At 43.1% G+C, this 20,539-nt stretch overlaps 2 protein-coding genes across 2 annotated transcripts in view; both read right to left on the reverse strand.

The window, feature by feature from the left end:
- The window catches only part of LOC121552684 (monocarboxylate transporter 10-like), a 77,708-nt gene extending 75,143 nt beyond the window's left edge, over positions 1-2,565 (reverse strand). The window contains exon 1 of the mRNA XM_041865693.2: positions 1,964-2,565. Coding sequence (XP_041721627.1) covers positions 1,964-2,306 — 343 coding nt within the window. The 5' untranslated portion in view covers positions 2,307-2,565. The remainder of the gene's footprint in view (positions 1-1,963) is intronic.
- A 4,117-nt stretch (positions 2,566-6,682) lies between these two features.
- LOC121552648 (ribosome production factor 2 homolog) lies at positions 6,683-19,965 on the reverse strand. The gene is made up of 10 exons (XM_041865629.2): positions 19,855-19,965; positions 19,530-19,662; positions 19,390-19,427; positions 10,310-10,349; positions 9,854-9,935; positions 9,652-9,728; positions 9,079-9,178; positions 7,688-7,790; positions 7,408-7,552; positions 6,683-7,190 (listed from the first exon to the last, which is right to left on the reverse strand). The coding sequence occupies exons 1-10, from the start codon at positions 19,875-19,877 to the stop codon at positions 7,002-7,004; spliced, it is 930 nt and encodes a 309-aa protein (XP_041721563.1). The 5' UTR covers positions 19,878-19,965; the 3' UTR covers positions 6,683-7,001.
- Positions 19,966-20,539: the final 574 nt, after the last annotated feature.

A 20,539-nucleotide genomic window follows, 5' to 3' on the forward strand; every position in this document is an offset into this window, starting at 1 on the left:
GTGTAGTAATAAGTATGGGTGAAGTTATAGGATAAGTTTGTAAAATATTTATCGGGAGCTCTCGGTCCTAGCCTCACTGCATCACGTGACCCTGCCTCCATCATTCTTAAATGGAAGAAGTTTGGATCCACCAAGACTCTTCCTAGAGCTGGCCGCCCGGCCAAACTGAGCAATCGGGAGAGAAGGGCTTGGTCAGGGAGGTGACCAAGAACACGATGGTCACTCTGACAGAGCTCCAGAGTTCCTCTGTGGAGATGGGAGAACCTTCCAGAAGGAAAACATGACAACCCGCTTGGAGTTTGCCAAAAGGCACCTAAAGGACTCTCAGACCATGAGAAACAAGATTCTCTGGTCTGATGAAACCACAATTGAACTCCTTGGCCTGAATGCCCAGCGTCAAGTCTGGAGGAAACCTGGCACCATCCCTACGGTGAAGCAAGGTGGTGACAGCATCATGCTGTCGGGATGTTTTTCAGCCGCGGGACTGGGAGACTAGTCAGGATCAAGGGAAAGATGAACGGAGCAAAGTACAGAGAGACCCTTGATGAAAACCTGCTCCAGAGCGCTCAGGACCTCAGACTGGGGCGAAGGTTCACCTTCCAACAGGACAATGACCCTAAGCACACAGCAAAGACAACGCAGGAGTGGCATCGGGACAAGTCTCTGAATGTCCTTGAGTGGCCTAGCCAGAGCCTGGACTTGAACCCGATCTAACATCTCTGGAGAGACCTGAAAATAGCTGTGCAGCGACGCTCCCAATCCAACCTGACAGAGCTTGAGAGGATCTGCAGAGCAGAATGGGAGAAACTCCCCAAATACAGGTGTGCCTAGCTTGTAGCGTTATACCCAAGAAAACTCTAGGCTGTAATCGCTGCCAAAGGTTCTTCAACAAAGTACTGAGTAAAGGGTCTGAATACCTATGTAAATGTGATATTTCCATTTTTTATTTTTAATACATTTGTTTTTGCTTTTTCAAAATTGATGAGGGAGAAAAAACAATTTAATCCATTTTAGAATAAGGCTGTAACATAACAAAATTAGGGGTCTGAAAACTTCCCGAAGCACTGTTTATTATAGTAGTAGCCATAATTCATAAATGGCACCATGCAGGGTTCTATGTGGAACAATTTTGGTTCAGTGAAGAAGAACCTCTAGGGTTCTGATCAAATAACCCTATGAAAAGGGTTCTATATAGAACTTTTAGGGGTTCCATATTTGAAGCAAGAGAGAACCCTTTTTGATTCTATAAGGAACCTTTTTCTTTCTAAGAGTGTAAACATCATCTGCGCAACAGAACCTTGATAAGCAGGGTTGGATAAAAAAAGGGCTGGATCAAAAGCCTGTACACCCAGTAACCCTCCAGATGGAGGGATTGACCACATGTGTTTTATACAGTAGCCTAACAGTGCAGTTATTCTACTTTGTGGGGGGTTAAGTGCCTTGATCAAGGGCACAACAGCAGGAGATACCAGCAGCCTTCTAGTGTCAACACCACATAAATGCTGACTTTTTCCATGTAGGCTACATAGAGACATACACCAATTATTTGTTATGTTAAAGTCATGAAATTCCATCTGTCAAAATGTGTATGAACCCTTAATTTGTGAAATTCAGTGAACCGACTTGAAAAAAGGCAATTCCTTCAACTCTTTCAAGTCAAGCACTGGCTAGCCATGTGCACGTGGCACGCTCGACTGGTTTACTGACACCAGATAACAATCTAGACCATGCTAACTGGAAGGGTGACATTCTCTGAACTTTGTTCCATTAGTGTGATTTGTATGCCGTTCACTAGTATCAGTCACCAATAGCATACCAGGAAGAACGAAAATGAATGTCAAATGTTGATATGCAGCCAGAAAGTAATACAAATATTTTATGATGCATGGAGCTGCTAGCTAACTGGCTAATACAGTATTTAGCCAGCTTGCTACCGTTTTGCCATTGTGCCCACTTTTCTCACCTGTTTTGAACCTGAGGTCTTCATCATCTGATGAGCCGAATTCTTTCAGGAGGGACATGAACAGGATGCCAAAGGCGTTCTGGATTCCGAACACCGCTCCATTGCACCACATGGCAGCCAGCATAACCACCCACCCCCATCCTCCTTCTGGGTGCACGAACTCAGGCTCCTCCGCAGCCACGGGGACCTGCTCTTGGATGGTTCCTTTGCTACCCCCGTTCTCGTTCTTCTCCTCAGCTTCTTCAGGGCGCTTTTCATATGACTTCAATGGTGTCTCTTCCGCAGGAACCATTTCTTTAGTTGTGTCAGATTCATTGTCTGTCATATTGGTACCTTCTGTCATTTCTTGGCACGACTATGCAGATTTTTAACACTGTCAAATATGATGACAGCAATAATATGACTTGGCCGCTAACTAGTCTAAATTATGTACTCTCAAGCTGCAGTCAAGCTCAACTGAAGAGATTCAGATGATGGTATGCCCCAAAATGTGTATCTACAAATATGAAGACTTTGCATCTCCTTTCAGCGAATTGTAATCGAGAAGTTGCATCCATTCAGAAGCAGTAGCCCTATTGAAATGTTCTACCACCCGCCCGCACTGTCTGTAGTGCGTGTCCAACGTCAGTGTTGCAATATTGTATAAATAGATACCTCAGAGAGGCGGGGCGTGCGTACATTATGCCGGGGTTTTGTCGCTGATTGGACTTACTGGCGTATTTTTCAAGTATGACGTCAGAACATTGAAGAATTACTGTAGTGTTTGAAAAAGTGAAAAACATTTTTCTAAAGATAAGATCCAGAACACATTTATTTTTCTCTCTTATACTGAGGAGTTATCGTCCTCTTGCAAGGAAAAGGTCAATTTAGGAGTCTCGGGAACTATAATTTGTGCTGTATTGAGTAAGATATAATAATCTACTAGGGGCTATGCGTTCTATGGAAAATAATGAACGACGTGGAAGGTGTGTTCCCAACGTTTTCTAAATTATCAGCATGATACGCCTGTACATTGTTAAAAACTAAATCTATAACTTTTAAATATGACTTCATCTAAATAAGACTTAATTTGACTATTTTTGCTATTGATTTCATTATAACACCAGAGACCAGAGGTTTCAAGAGAAGAAAGTCAAACAGCTACCTCTTGTGTACAAAGTTAACCATCCCCAGAAACATCCAGCGATTTAATACCAATACTTCTGATTTCATATCCATATCATTTCATATCTGCCAGCAACCTTTTCATACCTGAAAGCTGACTGAAATATACCAATTTATCTAACGTCAGGAGATTACAATTGTGATTTGTTCATATGAAGGTAAATCTATATACCTAAGGGTTTTGTGGCAGCAGAGTGAAAAGTAGAATACTAAACAGTCCCTTCTCCACAGTTGCATGGTTTACTTGTCCCACCCTTTATGAAGTTTTCCCTCTACTCTCACTAAACTCTCTACCACCTAGCTAAGAGGAATACCTATGTGAGAATGCTGTTCATTGACTATAGCTCAACATTCAACACCATAGCCCCCTCCAAGCTCGTCACCAACCTTGGGACCCTAGGACTCCTTCTGCAACTGGACCCTGGACTTCTTGATGGGCCGACCCCAGGTAGTGAGGGTAGGCAACATCACCTCGGCCACGCTGTCCCTCTATACGGGGGCATGCTTTGTACTTTCCTGTACTCACTGTTCACCCACGACTGCGTGGCCACGCACGACTCAAGTTTGCTGACGACACGACGGTGGTAGGCCTGATCACCGGCGACGACGAGACAGCCTATAGGGAGGTCAGTGACCTGGCAGTGTGGTCCAGGACAACCTCTCCCTCAAGGTCTGTAAGACCAAAGAGCTGATCATGAACTACAGGAAACGGTGGGCAAGCCCGCCCCCATCGATGGGGCTGCAGTAGAGCGGGTTGAGAGCTTCAAGTTCCTTGGTGTCCATATCACTAAGGACTTAAAATGGTCCATACACACGCAAACAGTTGTGAAGGCGCGAAAGAGCCCCTTCATTTTACATTTACATTTTAGTCATTTAGCAGACGCTCTTATCCAGAGCGACTTACAGTTAGTGAATACATCTTTTTTTATACTGGCCCCCCGTGGGAATCGAACCCACAACCCTGGCATTGCAAACGCCATGCTCTATCAACTGAGCTACATCCCTGCCGGCCATTCCCTCCCCTACCCTGGACGACGCTGGGCCAATTGTGCGCCGCCCATGAGTCTCCCGGTCGCGGTCGGCTGCGACAGAGCCTGGATTCGAACCAGGATCTCTAGTGGCACAGTTAGCACTGCGATGCAGTGCCTTAGACCACTGCGCCACTCAGGTTGAAGATTTGGCATGTGCCCTCAAATCCTCAAAAAGTTCTACAGCTGCACCGTTGAGAGCATCTTGAGTGACCGCGTCACTGCTTGGTATGGCAACTGCACCGCCCTTGATCGCATAGCGCTACATGACTGGGGCCGAGCTCCCTGCCATCCAGGACCTCGCTATCAGGCGGTGTGAAAATTGTAAAGACTCCAGCCACACAAGCCATAGACTGTTCTCTCTCCATCCGCACGGCAAGCGGTACCAGAGAAACAAGTCTGACACCAACAGGCTCCTGAACAGCTTATATCCCCAAGCCATAAGACTGCTAAATAGCTAACAAAATGGCTACACAGACGATCTGCATTGACCCTTCTATTTTTGCACTGACTATGCACATGCTACACGCTCTCACAACACACAGATGCATTCATACTGACTACACACACACAATCATCATACAGTTGAAGTCGGAAGTTTACATACACCTTAGCCAAATACATTTAAACTCAGTTTTTCACCGTTCCTGACATTTAATCCTAGTAAAGATTCCCTGTTTTAGGCCAGTTAGGGTCACCACTTTATTTTAAGAATGTGAAATGTCAGAATAATAGTAGAGAGAATGATTTATTTCAGCTTTTATTTCTTTCATCACATTCCCAGTGAGTCAGAAGTTTACATACACTCAATTAGTGTTTGGTAGCATTGCCTTTAAATTGTTTAACTTGGGTCAAACGTGTCGGGTAGCCTTCCACAAGCTTCCCACAATAAGTTGGGTGAATTTTGGCCCATTCCTTCTGACAGAGCTGGTGTAACTGAGTCAGGTTTGTAGGCCTCCTTGCTCGCACACGCTTTTTCAGTTCTGCCCACACATTTTCTATACAATTGAGGTCAGGGCTTTGTGATGGCCACTCCAATACCTTGACTTTGTTGTCCTTAAGCCATTTTGCCACAACTTTGGAAGTATACTTGGGGTCATTGTCCATTTGGAAGACCCATTTGCGACCAAGCTTTAACTTCCTGACTGATGTCTTGAGATGTTGCTTTAATATATCCACATAATTTTCCTTCCTCATGATGCCATCTATTTTGTGAAGTGCACCAGTCCCTCCTGCAGCAAAGCACCCCCACAGCATGACGCTGCCACCCCCGTGCTTCATGGTTGGGATGATGTTCTTCGGCTTGCAAGCTCCCCCTTTTTCCTCCAAACATAACGATGGTCATTATGGCCAAACAGTTCTATTTTTGTTTCATCAGACCAGAGGACATTTCTCCAAAAAGTATCATCTTTGTCCCCATGTGCAGTTGCAAACCGTAGTCTGGCTTTTTATGGCGGTTTTGGAGCAGTGGCTTCTTCCTTGCTGAGCGGCCTTTCAGGTTATGTCGATATAGGACTCGTTTTACTGTGGATATAGATACTTTTGTACCTGTTTCCTCCAGCATCTTCACAAGGTCCTTTGCTGTTGTTCTGGAATTGATTTGCACTTTTCGCACCAAAATACATTCATCTCTAGGAGACAGAACGAGTCTCCTTCCTGAGCGGTATGACGGCTGCGTGGTCCCATGGTGTTTATACTTGCGTACTATTGTTTGTACAGATGAACGTGGTACCTTCAGGCGTTTGGAAATTGCTCTCAAGGATGAAACAGACTTGCGGAGGTCTACCATTTTTTTTCTGAGGTCTTGGCTGATTTCTTTTGATTTTCCCATGATGTCAAGCAAAGAGGCACTGAGTTTGAAGGTAGGCCTTGAAATACATCCACAGGTACACCTCCAATTGACTCAAATGATGTCAATTAGCCTATAAGAAGCTTTTAAAGCTGTGACATCATTTTCTGGAATTTTCCAAGGTTTAAAGGCAGTCAACTTAGTGTATGTAAACTTCTGACCCACTGGAATTGTGATAGTGAATTATAAGTGAAATAATCAGTCTGTAAACAATTGTTGGAAAAATTACTTGTGTCATGCACAACGTAGATGTCCTAACCGACTTGCCAAAACTATAGTTTGTTAACAAGAAATTTGTGGAGTGGTTGAAAAACAAGTTTTAATGACTCCAACCTAAGTGTATGTAAACTTCCGACTTCAACTGTATATCCTGATGCCGTCACCTTACCCCTATACATATCTACCCCTACCACTTAAGTATCTCTGCACACTGTAAATATGGTATTGGAACTGACCCTGTACATAGCTTACTTGTGTTCTTTTTTCTTCTACTTTTTAATAGTACTACCAATATTGATTACTGTATTGTTGGGGAAAGAACTTGCAAGAAAGGCATTTCACTGTACTTGTGCACGACAAAAAAGAAATACATTGTAAAACCTCTGAAAAGAACAGCACGAGACAGATGTACAAATACATGTAATCATTGACAATGCTTCCGCAAAGTAGAGATTCAAATACAGTATTTTAGAGTATTTTATTTTAGAACATTGACAGTTAATTGAACTATGCTTTTTTTTCCCTTATGCACACATATCTGACGGGCTTGCCTTTCACACAAAACATTTCCAGACTAAGCAACAGAATGAACACGATTTGTACATCATTAACAAGAGATATTGACAAGCACACCACATTGACAAACATGCCTTCAGAAGGTAAACATGCATGTGGGGGTAATTCTTTCATCATTGATGAGAATTCTGAAGACATCAGTCAACGTCCACAGTTAGCGTGACGTGAGCTTGTGAAACGTCCATTAAAGCCTGGGAAGACTTCACTCTACTTCTACTTTGGCTGTTTTCGGGGACGTCTCTCCCTCCACAACAGCAGCGGCTGCCGGGCCCCTCTTCCTCAGACCCTTCATCTTACGTGTCTGCAGCTTGGCCAGATCCTGCTTCTGCATGTGCAACCTGCCAAACTTGGTACCAAAGGTATCGTGGGATATGTTCTTCTTCTTCTTGGGCTGTAAAGAACAGAATTGACAAAGAACAACATGATGACTGTGATTGCCTTGATGTTTCATTTCATTACATAGATACTTCTTCATTATTTGGCCAATGGCACACAATACCATTGTGCAATTAAGATACTTTTAAAAAGAAGCAACCTTGCGTGACATTCAACATAGCGACTCTTGAAAGAGATTGAAAAAGATGACTGCAACTAGACATGTTTCATACCTTCAGAGCCTTGGGCTGCCTGTGAGCAGTCTTGTACAGGTCGTCTGATGACAGGTGGGTTCTCCGCAAGACAAAGTCAAAAGACGGCCCAATCTCCTCCAGCTCAATTCTTGGTGTACGACATCCAGACTTCTTCAACAGAGATCTTGAGAAACCAAAGAGCTTTGACTAGTGATCATTTCAGGGGTGAAAGATGCAGATCATATGTAATTCATCCATAATCTATCGTGAATAATATGAGGCATTGGTAGATGGTCTAGCTGCTAGCAGGCAGACATACCTGTAGCTGCGCATGTAGATTTTCCCCTCCAGAGCAGTGAAGTGCAGGACATGCTCCAGACCAGCCAGACGCACAGAAGGCACAACAGGACCCCTGAAGAAGTCTGTACGACAAGAAAAAAAAGAAAGAAAAAAAAAGTAAAATAGCACCGCTGACATGAAATGCAATATTATTACAAACTACAAAAATACTATGGATTGAGAAGGTATGTTTCCCCCCAAAAAAATTATACTGAGCAAAAATAAAACGCAACATGTAAAATGTTGGTCCCATTTTTCATGAGCTGGAATAAAAAGCTTATTTCTCTCAAATGTTGTGCACAAATTTGTTTGTTTACATCCTTTTATTTTATTTTCACCTTTATTTAACCAGGTAAGCCAGCTGAGAACAAGTTCTCATTTACAACTGCGACCTGGCCAAGATAAAGCAAAGCAGTGCGATAAAAACAACCAGAGTTACATATGGGGTAAACAAAACAAAGTAAAAAAATACAACAGAAAATATATATACAGTGTGTGCAAATGTAGCAAGTTATGGAGGTAAGGCAATAAAGGCTATAGTGCAAAATAATTACAATTAGTATTAACACTGGAATGCTAGATGTGCAAGAGATTATGTGCAAATAGAGATACTGGGGTGCAAAAGAGCAAAATAAATAACAATATAGGGATGAGGTAGTTGGGTGGGCTAATTTCAGATGGGCTGTGGGTGATCATTTCTCCTTTGCCAAGATAATCCATCCACCTGGCAGGTGTGGCATATCAAGAAGCTGATTAAACATCATGATCATTACAGAGGTGCGCCTTGTGCTGGGGACAATAAAATGCCACTAAAATATGCATTTTTGTCACACAACAATGCCACAGATGTCTAAAGTTGAGGGAGTGTGCAATTGGCATACTGACTGCAGGAATGTCCAACAGAGCTGTTGCCAGAGAATTTAATGTTAATTTCTCTACCATAAGCCGCATCCGTCTTTTTTATAGAATTTGGCAGTACATCGAACTGGGGGTGCTGAGGAGTATTTATGTCTGTGATAAAGCCCTTTTGTGTGGAAAAACTCATTCTGATTGGCTGGGCCTGGCTACCCAGTGGGTTGACCTGGCTCCCAAGTGGGTGGGGCCTATGCCCTCCCAGGCCCACCTATGGCTGCACCCCTGCCCAGTCATGTGAAATCCATAGATTAGGCCTAATGAATTTATTTCAATTGACTGATTTCCTTTATGAACTGTAACTCAGTAAAATCGTAGAAATTGTTGCATGTTGCGTTTCTATTTTTGTTCAGTATAGTTAGAGGAAATTTGTTCTAACTGAAGGGGTAGGACTGAAATTAACCCCACGACGTCTGATTAACACCGAATGTAAATGTTTAGCTTAAGACTAAATTGTACCTGTAAGAAGGCTCTTTAGGCGTTTGTGGTCATTATCATGGTCAAAAGCCTCCCCTGCAAACACCAGCATCGGTTTGGTCCCCTCAGGACATTTGCTGCTCTGCAATGCATTGGAAACAGAACATAAAATGACAGGAGGAAGATTATGATATGACGGGTAACACTAACTTCACTTGTTCACAGTCCATGGGTGCCTGTTCCACACAAGTGTTTTGGCATGTTTTTATCAGTAAAACAAAAATGAAAAAAATTCAAAGAACAGGGAAACAGTGTGTCTAAAATAGTGTTAAGAGGAAATAGTTAATTTGTAGTTGTTCATTCAGACCCCTGTATCCAAGGAGGTGTATTCATTTGGCTTTTTGTAGCAGAGTGCATGTACAGAAATGTGGTGACGACACTTAAAGAACTAAGATTTGGGGAGATTAAGAATGTACAGAACATCAGGTACTGAACACACTCTGCAAAAAAATAAAAATAATCATTGATACAACTCCAGAACTCACATCAGTGGTATCATGCAGCAATGTGAAACAACACAACTACAAATGACTATAGAAACTGCAGAAACATCACCTTGATCTCACTCAAGGAGTTATACTTCTCAATGCCCAGCTCAATCATATCCAGCACGTGGAAATCAAACAGACGACCTGTAATCGGTAAAAAGGAAAGGAGAAAAACAAGGTCAAACCCTTATCTGCTTTGAAAAGTACTAGACATCTCGTGTAGAGAGCAAGGTCTCTGTCTCCCAATGATAGAATACAAAAATGCTTACCAAATATGAGATTGTTTGGCCTTTTCTTGTTGTGTGAGCCAAACAAAAACAGGGAGCTATCCGTTTTCTTCGAGAAGAATTCCTGTAGACAGACAAAATATTGGTGATGGGAAATGGCAGTGCAGTGAATACATTGCATTTTAAAGTGATGCTAACTATTACACTACTGCAGTGTTTTTTAATCCTGGTCCTGTGGACCCAAAGAGGAGCAAATGTTTGTGTTTTCCCTAGCACTACACGCCTGATTCCACTAGAATTCCGGTGTGTAGTGCTAGGGCTACAACAAAAATATCTCCCTTGGACCAGGATTAAGATACACTTTACTACTACATTGAAACACTCACTATACTGTGCATGTTTAAGAACTAGAGGAATCAAAAACAATTGGTATTCTCAGGTTAAACAAATCAGTTATTAGAGGGTACTGAAGACATGCAATATCTCTGGTTAACTGACCAATGATGTAGAATCTTCAAATGGCCTGGTTATATTTTTCCTGGAAGGAAAGACAACATTTAGTTTACATGCACAATAAAAAAACACATTTCTCAAGTACTAACAATAGATGGACTATTTATGTTTTGTTATTATTTCAGTATACTCAGTCCTTTATGCCCAAGTTGCTGTAAATATCCAATGTTTACAGGGGGAAAATAAAACATGAAGACTAAATACAATAATTTCAGTACTACCACAATACTGGATTTGTTAAAATAATAACGGTTCTCCTACTCAAGTAAAGTTAAAGCCCCAGTGCAGTCAAAAACGTGATTTTCCTGAGATAGATATATACACAAACACTCCATTGCCAGTTTATTAGGTTCACCACCCCGTTCACAAAAATGGTTAGCTCCTACTGACAGTAAAGCAGGCAGACAGGCCTAAGGCATTCCGTTACTGTTTGATTGAACGTTAGAATGGGCAAAACGAGTGACCTAAGCGACTGAGCGTGGTACGATTTGGCGTAAGTAGCATGAGTCCATCGCGAAGTTTAACTTGTAAAAATTATATACAGAACGGAGGCGTTTATCCCGCTGATACACTATATATACACAAAAGTATGTGGACACCCTTTCAAAATTAGTGGATTCGGCTACGTTGCTGAAAGGTGTATAAAATCGAGCACACAGCCATGCAATGTCCATAGACAAACATTGGCGGTAGAATGGTCTTACTGAAGAGCTCCGTGACATAGGGATGCCACCGTCATAGGATGCCACCTTCCCAACAAGTCAGTTAGTCACATTTCTGCCCTGCTAGAAATGCCCCGGTCAACTGTAAGTGCTGTTATTGTGAACTGGAAATGCCTAGGAGCAACAACGGCTCAGCCATGAAGTGGTAGGACACACAAGCTCACAGAATGGGACAGCAGAGTGCTGAAGCACGTAAAAATCATCTGTCCTCGGTTGCAACACTCAGTACCGAGTTCCAAACTGCCTCTGGAAGCAACATCAGCAGAAGAACTGTTCGTGAGGAGCTTCATGAAATGGGTTTACATGGCCGAGCAGCCACACACAAGCCTAAGATCACTGTGCGCAATGCCAAGCGTCGGCTGGAGTGGTGTAAAGCTCGCCACCATTGTACTCTGGAGCAGTGGAAACGCATTCTCTGGAGTGATGGATCACGCTTCATCATCTGGCAGTCCGATGGACGAATCTGGGTTTGGCGGATGCCAGGAGAACGCTACCTGCCCCAATGCATAGTGCCAACTGTAAAGTTTGGTGGAGGAGGAATAATGGTCTGGGGCTGTTTTTCATGGTTCGGACTAGGCCCCTTAGTTCCAGTGAAGGGAAATAATGCTATAGCATACAATTACTTTCTAGATTATTCTGTGCTTCCAACTTTGTGGCAACAGTTTGGGGAAGGCCCTTTATTGTTTCAGCATGACAATGCCCTGTGCACAAAGCGAGGTCCATACAGAAATGGTTTGTCGAGATCGGTGTGAAAGAACTTGACTGTCCTGCACAGAGCCCTGACCTCAACCCCATCGAACATCTTTGGGATGAACTGGATCGCCAACTGCGAGCCAGGCTTAGTCACCCAACATCAGTTCCTGAACTCACTAATGCTTGTGGCTGAATGGAAGGAAGTCCCAGCAGCAATGTTCCAACATCTAGTGGAAAGCCTTCCCAGAAGAGTGGGGGCTGTTATAGCAGAAAAGGGGGGACCAAATCCATATTAATGCCCATGATTTTGGAATGAGATGTTCGACGAGCAGGTGTCCACATACTTTTGGTCATGTAGTGTACCACAGTTGCCAAAGAACACAAAATGTAAGCACACATTTACCGGTATAAATACTTATTTTTCGTTTATATTTTCATAAGCAAATTCTGGTTGCTAGAGACGCGACCCAGTAGTTCGTTCTTTATGTTCCATTGCCATGCTCAGTGGCTACATTCTTATCCCTTGCTTGCTGCTAGCTAGCCAACTTGCTATGGCTAAACAGTCACTACCTCTGCAGCCACAATAACAGAAAAGTTTAATTCGTTGCGTTTGTTTAAGCAGTTCTCCCACTTATACCACAGATGCAAAGAAAACAATACTAAGCACACATTTACCGGTAGAAAACCCCCCAAAATCGTTGATATTTCATTTATATAAGTGTATTCATACTTTCTCATATTTTGGTTGCTAGAGACGCAACCCAGTCGTTCGTTCGATTAGGACAGACCCAGTCGTTCGCTGTTTATGATCGGCAACGTTCCTATCCCTTGCTAGCTAGCCAGCTAGCTATGGCTAACACAGTCATGACCTCTGCAGCCAGAATAACATTTCTATTGACATTCATTTGGATACATCCATAACAATGAGCTGATAATGCCTGATTTTGCATGGCATAGCTAGAAAAGTTTGTCTTCTCGTCTGGACACCGGTCAATACTGACTGTTAATTACGAGGAGATCGCATCGCATATCAAACACTAGGCTAGAAGCTAGCTAAATCGTTTGTTGCTAGCAAACCTACCAATATGACAACCGAATAAAAAAATACAGTTGCTGAAAACAGCTGGCCTGGTTACATCATTTGGAGCCGGATAACTGCCAAAAGGTTGAGCGTACATATCGTTAGGATCGTAAGAAAATCCATACCTAAATTGTTAGGATCGTAAGAAAAGCCATGCGTGAAACGACTATGAATGAACATTTACACGTTATATTCTTACTTTACGTCTCCCTTTACTCGGTTACAGATATTTTTTATGCGTACAAACTTTTGTCAGTAAGGTGGCATCTGCAAAGGACACGAACCAAACGTAGCTAATTGAAGTCAGCCAGTCAGTGAAGCAACTTTTGCCCAGAGTTGCTTTGCAGCTTCCGGTTTCATTTCCAAAATAAATGTCAAGATCTTGTTTTAGAACTGCATTCAATAACAATGTTATACCAGTAGATGGCGTAGTATAGGCTTGGGCCTTCAGCAAATTACCTTTTGATAAATCAAATCAAATGTTATTTGTCACATGCGCCGAATACAACTGGTGTAGACCTTACAGTGAACTGCTTATTTACGCGCCCTTAACCAACAATGCAGTTAAGAAAAATAAATGTTAAGTCAAAAATAGATAAGTCAAAAATAATTAAAAGAGCAGCAGTAAAATAACAGTAGCGAGGCTATATACAGGGGGTACCGGTACAGAGTCAATGTGCGGGGGCACAGGTTAGTCAAGGTAATTGAGGTAATATGTACATGTAGGTAGAGTTAAAGTGACTATGCATAGATACTAAACAGAGAGTAGCAGCAGCGTAAAAGAGGGGGTGGGGGGGAACAATGCAAATAGTCTGGGTAGCCATTTGATTAGCTGTTCAGGAGTCTTATGGCTTGGGGGTAGAAGCTGTTAAGAAGCCTTTTGGACCTAGACTTGGCGCTCCGGTACTGCTTGCCGTGCGGTAGCAGAGAGAACAGTCTATGACTAGGGTGGCTGGAGTCTTCAACCATTTTTAGGGCCTTCCTCTGGCACCGCCTGGTATAGAGGTCCTGGATGGCAGGAAGCTTGACTGCAGTGATGTACTGGGCCGTACGCACTACCCTCTGTAGTGCTTTGCGGTCGGAGGCCGAGCAGTTGCCATACCAGGCAGTGATGCAACAAGTCAGGATGCTCTCGATGGTGCAGCTGTAGAACTTTGAGGATCTGAGGACCCAAATCTTTTCAGTCTATTGAGGGGGAATAGGCTTTGTCGTGCCCTCTTCACGACTGCCTTGGTGTGTTTGGACTGTGATAGTTTGTTGGTGATGTGGACACCAAGGCACTTGAAGCTCTCAACCTGTTCCACTACAGCCCAGTTGATGAGAATGGGGGCGTGCTCGGCCCGCTTCTTTTTCCTGTAGTCCACAATCATCTTCTTTGTCTTGATCACGTTGAGGGAGAGGTTGTTATCCTGGCACCACACAGCCAGGTCTCTGACTTCCTCCCTATAGGCTGTCTCATCGTTGTCGGTGATCAGGCCTACCACTGTTGTGTCGTCGGCAAACTTAATGATGGTGTTGGAGTCGTGCCTGGCCATGCAGTCATGGGTGAACAGGGAATACAGGAAGGGACTGAGCACGCACCCCTGAGGGGCCCCTGTGTTGAGGATCAGTGTGGCAGATGTGTTGTTACCTACCCTTAGCACCTGGGGGCGGCCCGTCAGGAAGTCCAGGATCCAGTTGCAGAGGGAGGTGTTTAGTCCCAGGATCCTTAGCTTAGTGATGCGCTTTTAGGGCACTATGGTGTTGAACGCTGAGCTGTAGTCACTGAATAGCATTCTCACGTAGGTGTTCCTTTTGTCCAGGTGGGAAAGGGCAGTGTGGAGTGCAATAAAGATTGCATCATCTGTGGATATGTTGGGGCGGTATGCAAATCGGAGTGGGTCTAGGGTTTCTGGGATAATGGAATTGATGTGCGCCATGACCAGCCTTTCAAAGCACTTCATGGCTACAGACGTGAGTGCTACGGGTCGGTAGTCATTTAGGCAGGTTACCTTAGTGTTCTTGGGCACAGGGACAATGGTGATCTGCTTGAAACATGTTGGTATTACAGACTCAGTCAGGGACAGGTTGAAAATGTCAGTGAAGACACTTGCCAGTTGGTCAGCGCATGCTCAGAGTACACATCCTGGTAATCCGTCTGGCCTTGTGAATGTTGACCTGTCTAAAGGTCTTACTCACATCGGCTACGGAGAGTGTGATCATACAGTCGTTCGGCACAGCTGATGCTCTCATGCATGCTTCAGTGTTGCTTGTTTCGAAGCGAGCATAGAAGTAATTTAGCTTGTCTGGTAGGCTCGTGTTACTGGGCAGCTCGCGGCTGTGCTTCCCTTTGTAGTCTGTAATAGTTTGCAAGCCCTGCCACATCTGACGAGCGTCGGAGCCGGTGTAGTATGATTCAATCTTAGTCCTGTATTGACGCTTTGCCTGTTTGATGGTTCGTCGGAGGGCATAGCAGGATTTCTTATAAGCATCCGGGTTAGACTCCTGCTCCTTGAAAGCGGCAGCTCTACCCTTTAGCTCAGTGCGGATGTTGCCTGTAATCCATGGCTTCTGGTTGGGGTATGTACGGTCACTGTGTGGACGATGTCATCGATGCATTTATTGATGAAGCCAGTGACTGATGTGGTGTACTCCTCAATGCCATCGGAAGAATCCCGGAACATATTCCAGTCTGTGCTAGCAAAACAGTCCTGTAGCTTAGCATATGCGTCATCTGACCACTTATTTATTGACCTAGTCACTGGTGCTTCCTGCTTTAGTTTTTGCTTGTAAGCAGGTATCAGGAGGATAGAGTTATGGTCAGATTTGCCAAATGGAGGGCGAGCTTTGTACGCGTCTCTGTGTGTGGAGTAAAGGTGGTCTAGAGTTTTTTTTCCTCTGGTTGCACATGTAACATGCTGGTAGAAATTAGGTAAAACGGATTTAAGTTTGCCTCCATTAAAGTCCCCGGCCACTAGGAGCGCCGCCTCTGGATGAGCATTTTCCTGTTTGCTTATGGCCTTATACAGCTCATGGAGTGTGGTTTTAGTGCCAGCATCGGTTTGAGTGGTAAATAGCCAGCTACAAAAAATATAGATAAACTCTCTTGGTAAATAGTGTGGTCTACAGCTTATCATGGGATCCTCTACCTCAGGCGAGCAAAACCTTGAGACTTCCTTAATATTAGATTTCGTGCACCAGTTGTTGTTTACAAATATACACAGACCGCCACCCAGTTGTTCTATCTTGCCGATGCAGCGTATATCCCGCCAGCTGTATGTTATCCATGTCGTCGTTCAGCCACGACTAGGGGAAACATAAGATATTACCGTTTTTAATGTCCCGTTGGTAGGATGTCCGTGATCTTAGTTCGTCTATTTTGTTATCCAATGATTGTACGTTGGCTAATAAGTCTGATGGTAGAGGCAGATTACGCACTCGCCGTCAGATCCTTACAAGGCACCCTGACCTACGTCCCCGATATCTCTGTCTCTTTCTCATGCGAAAGGAGATGATTGTGGACTACAGGGGGAAAAAAAGAGGACTGAGCACACCCCCATTCTCATCGACGGGGCTGTAGTGGAAAAGGTTGAGAGTTTCAAGTTCCTTGGTGTCCACATCACCAACAAACTATCATGGTCCAAACACACCAAGACAGTCGTGTAGAGGGCACGACAAAGCCTATTCCCCCTCAGGAGACAAACGTTTGGCATGGGTCCTCAGATCCTCAAAAAGTGATACAGCTGCACCATCGAGAGCATCCTGACTGGTTGCATCACCGCCTGGTATGGCAACTGCTCGGCCTCTGACCACAAGGCACTACAGAGGGTAGTGCGTACGGCCCAGTACATCACTGGGGCCAAGCTTCCTGACATCCAGGACCTCTATACCAGGCGGTGTCAGAGGAAGGCCCTAAAAATTGTCAAAGACTCCAGCCACCCTAGTTATAGACTGTTCTCTCTGCTACCGCACGGCAAGCGGTACCGGAGCGCCAAGTCTAAGTCTAAAAGGCTTCTTAACAGCTTCTACCTCCAAGCCATAAGACTCCTGAACAGCTAATCATGGCTACACGGACGTAACACTTTTTTTTTCTCAAAACTGCATTGTTGGTTAAGGGCTTGTAAGTAAGCATTTTACTGTAAGGTCTACACCTGTTGTATTCGGCGCATGTGGCAAATATAATTTGATTTGAATGACGGGGATTTGGGCCTTGTCGGGTGTCTGAAGAAAATCCTTAGCGTCTGACTCGTTAAAGAAAAAGTATTTGTCCAGTACGAGGTGAGTAATCGCTGTCCTGATATCCAGAAGCTCTTTTCGATCATAAGAGACAGTGGCAGAAACATTATGTACAAAATAAGTTACAAATAACGCGTAAAAACACACACAATAGCACAATTCATTAGGAGCCCCTAAAACAGCAGCCATCTCCTTCGGTGCCATTCTTCAAAGACACAGAAGAGCCTTGTCTAGAATAACCGTCTCAGCTGCTAAATAGAAAGTAAATTAGATTTAGGCCTATTCCGCCATCTAAATATGCCATGCTGTTGTGTGTTATTTAATGGCCATATAATTGCATAATTCATTTGTATAGCCAGGTGGGGCTATTGTAGTGATCATATAACCTAATGAATCACACTTTTTCCAGTATTTGTGAGCACGAACTGTAGGCCTTATATTAGGCATTTTGAGTGTTGTATTAGTGAATTCCGCTCTGTATGTATGCTTGTTATAGCCATTTTCGTTGCACAACCCCATCACAGAGGCTATATCCATATCAATAAATGAGACATAACAAAATATTGATTAAGTCTTGGCTATAACCTATCCTGAGCGAAATAGCCAAGGGGTCTCAAATGGTCAAGACTATCTATATCCTATTCTTATTGCTAGATCTGTTTTCCCTATCAGCCACTGCACGTGCTTCTTCAACTATTTTGTTCAAAATGTATTTAGAGGCCATATTTAGAGACCATATTTAGAGGCCATATTTAGAGGCCTGTGAGCTAGGGACTCTTTAAGGGGAGCCCTATAATAAAAACAGTTATAAAACACAAATAGAGTTCTAAAATTATTCCGCAAGACACCAGTACCCAAACTTATAGCCTAAATTGCAATGCCTACAAGTTGAAGGCCTATTTTTTATTTGGATAGGCTTAAATTAAAACATTGAATTATTAAAGATAGAATCCAAGATGGCGTAGTAGTGCAGTCCTGTTTTTGTCGTGTGTCTGTAAATACCCTTTTTTTTTTTACTTTATGTTTTTTTACCCCATATGTAACTCTGTGTTGTTGTTTTTATCGCACTGCTTTGCTTTATCTTGGCCAGGTCGCAGTTGTAAATGAGAACTTGTTCTCAACTGGCTTACCTGGTTAAATAAAAGGTGAAATAAAAAAAAATTTAAATTAAAAGAAAGTGATTGGCTAAAGAACTTGAGAATTTAGATTATTTTGAATAGACATGATTTCAATAAACAAATGGATAAGACAGATTTAGTTCCTATTCCAACAGACAAATGACTGAATGGATGCCATACTGACTGACTGAACAAAGGATGAATTAAATGTTCAAATATGTTGGAATGACGAGTTGCACACCTCATGCATGCTCTGCACTTTATTTGGCTAGTAGGCAAATAGGCCTACATTAGGGTATAATGACTATGACTGCATGCCTCCAGAAGGGTCTCTTCTGAGGCTGAGGGGTGCTTTTCCGAAGGTGCATGGTGCTGCATGGAGATCACAAGCTCTTCAACTGGGCAGCAGTGTTGCAATGGAGGGAATAGCCTATACGGAGACTACCTAAGACCACTGCAACAGAGTTATTGTAAAGCGTGGGAATAAACTAATGCTAGACTTTGCCTACCTCTCCCTTGTTCATTTCATAGTCCATACCTCTCCCTTGTTCATTTCATAGTCCATATGTTCATGACCCGATTCATATAAATCATATCAAAAAATATTAACCCCTCCAACAGGATATGCTTTGGCAATATTTTGAGTGATGAAATAAATGTCAAAATATTATATAAAAAATATATTTAAGTGGCAAAGACTCCAATGTTTTTTTTGTTGGTGAGATGAATCTGCCAAAACTCTGAAAGGTATTAATGTGTCAGAATTGCAACAAGATTTGTTCAAGCCTATAATGTAATCGTAACATGGTGTTTGAATGTTCACAGATGAAATGTCACGTTTACGTTCATGTTTCACACATGGCTTTTCTTATGATCCTAACAATTGATGTATGAATTTTCTTACAATCCTAACCTTTTGGCAGGTATCTGGCTCCATTACATTTACGTCATTTAGCAGACGCTCTTATCCAGAGCGACTTACAAATTGGCTCCATTACATCACCAGGCTATAAATTAGTTAATAGACCAATAAGAGAGTTCCAAACCTCTCTCCCATTAACAGTTTTCCCACTCATAGATAGTAAAGACCTTTTATGCTAGGACTAAGAAGCTATTTTTGTTTCTTTTTGACCATTTTAATTTTAACCAATCACAGTAAGGTAGTCATTTGTTACCTAGAAATGATTTGATAGAGATAAAAACGGCTGCATTGGACCTTTAAAATCCGTCACTTACTTTTTGTACAGTACAGCACATGGTTTCTTCAGGGCATACTGGAGAGAAAAATAAATTAACAGTTATCTAGCCATCTGGCACTCAAAACTTGACAGTCTTCATGATTCTGGTAGGGGAGGGTCGACAGTCAGAAAACGTACAATGTCCTTCAGCGCTTGAGTGACAGTCATACTGGTGTTGCCTCCTTTCATGATCATGGCATTCTTTACGTTCTCTGTAAGCTTGGGAGCTCTGTTGTCAAGAAAGCGCTTAGCCCTCTTCGTCTTAGGTTTTCTAAGGAAACAGTCATTCAACAGGAAAACACTTCAGCTATGGACAACCGTGACACTTGAGTAAAACAACACAGATGCCATGACATAGTACATTTCGCTTGATGGAAGAGCTCAACTAACACGGTTTTGAATGCTACATGGCTAGCTAGTTTCCTAGCAAGTGACGTTAACTATACAATTTAAAAAAACGTACATTACTCCTTCCTTTTGTTTCATTTTGGTGGGTTCACTCGTGTGCTTGATGGTGCTTGCTTTAAAATACTCCACGTGAATTCACAGCAGCGGAAAATGTCGCAGTTACAGTTACGTCACATCCGTCGTTCTGTACAGTAGATAAACACGTCATACTCTTAGATGGCCACATGATGGCGGTAGAGAGCTATAAACCCATCCATAACGCAAACCCCAGAACCAACACGGGCCGGCCAGTGTTGCCAACTTAGCGACTTTGTCGCTATATTTAGCGAGTATTCATACCCCTCTAGCGACACATTTTCAAAAAATCGACTAGCGACATATCTAGCGACTTTTTCTTTCTGAAAAAGTTGGTCGCAGATGTGGGTGACCAGCGTTTCAGCCTCCTCCTCGATGAGTCCACGGATGTAAGTGTTTCTAAGTACCTGGGGGTTGTGATAAGGTACTTTAGTGACACCAAGCAGACAATTGTATCAACATTTCTGGGGCTTGTTGAGTTGGAGAGAGGAGATGCCAAATCTATAGCCCGTGCTGTTGTGGCTTTCCTCGAGAAGTGTTGTCTTAAAAAAGAGAAACTCCTGGGGATATGGACTGACAATGCCTCTGTTATGACGGGGCTTAACAATGGGGTCCATAAAGTGCTGAAGGAGGAGGATGGCCTCAAAGATCTGGTTCTTATTCGC

The sequence above is a fragment of the Coregonus clupeaformis genome, unplaced genomic scaffold (genome assembly GCF_020615455.1).
Source record: "Coregonus clupeaformis isolate EN_2021a unplaced genomic scaffold, ASM2061545v1 scaf0101, whole genome shotgun sequence".
Classification (NCBI taxonomy): Eukaryota; Metazoa; Chordata; class Actinopteri; order Salmoniformes; family Salmonidae; genus Coregonus; species Coregonus clupeaformis.

Bases quoted from the DNA above. Each gene is read 5' to 3' on its own strand.
- LOC121552648 (XM_041865629.2), bottom strand. From the start codon at position 19,877: ATGAAACAAAAGGAAGGAGTAAT. The intron at 19,663-19,854 runs GTACGTTTTTTT...CTGTTTCCTTAG, and splicing joins AAACAAAAGGAAGGAGTAAT to AAAACCTAAGACGAAGAGGG. The intron at 9,729-9,853 runs GTAAGCATTTTT...TACCGATTACAG, and splicing joins GCCAAACAATCTCATATTTG to GTCGTCTGTTTGATTTCCAC.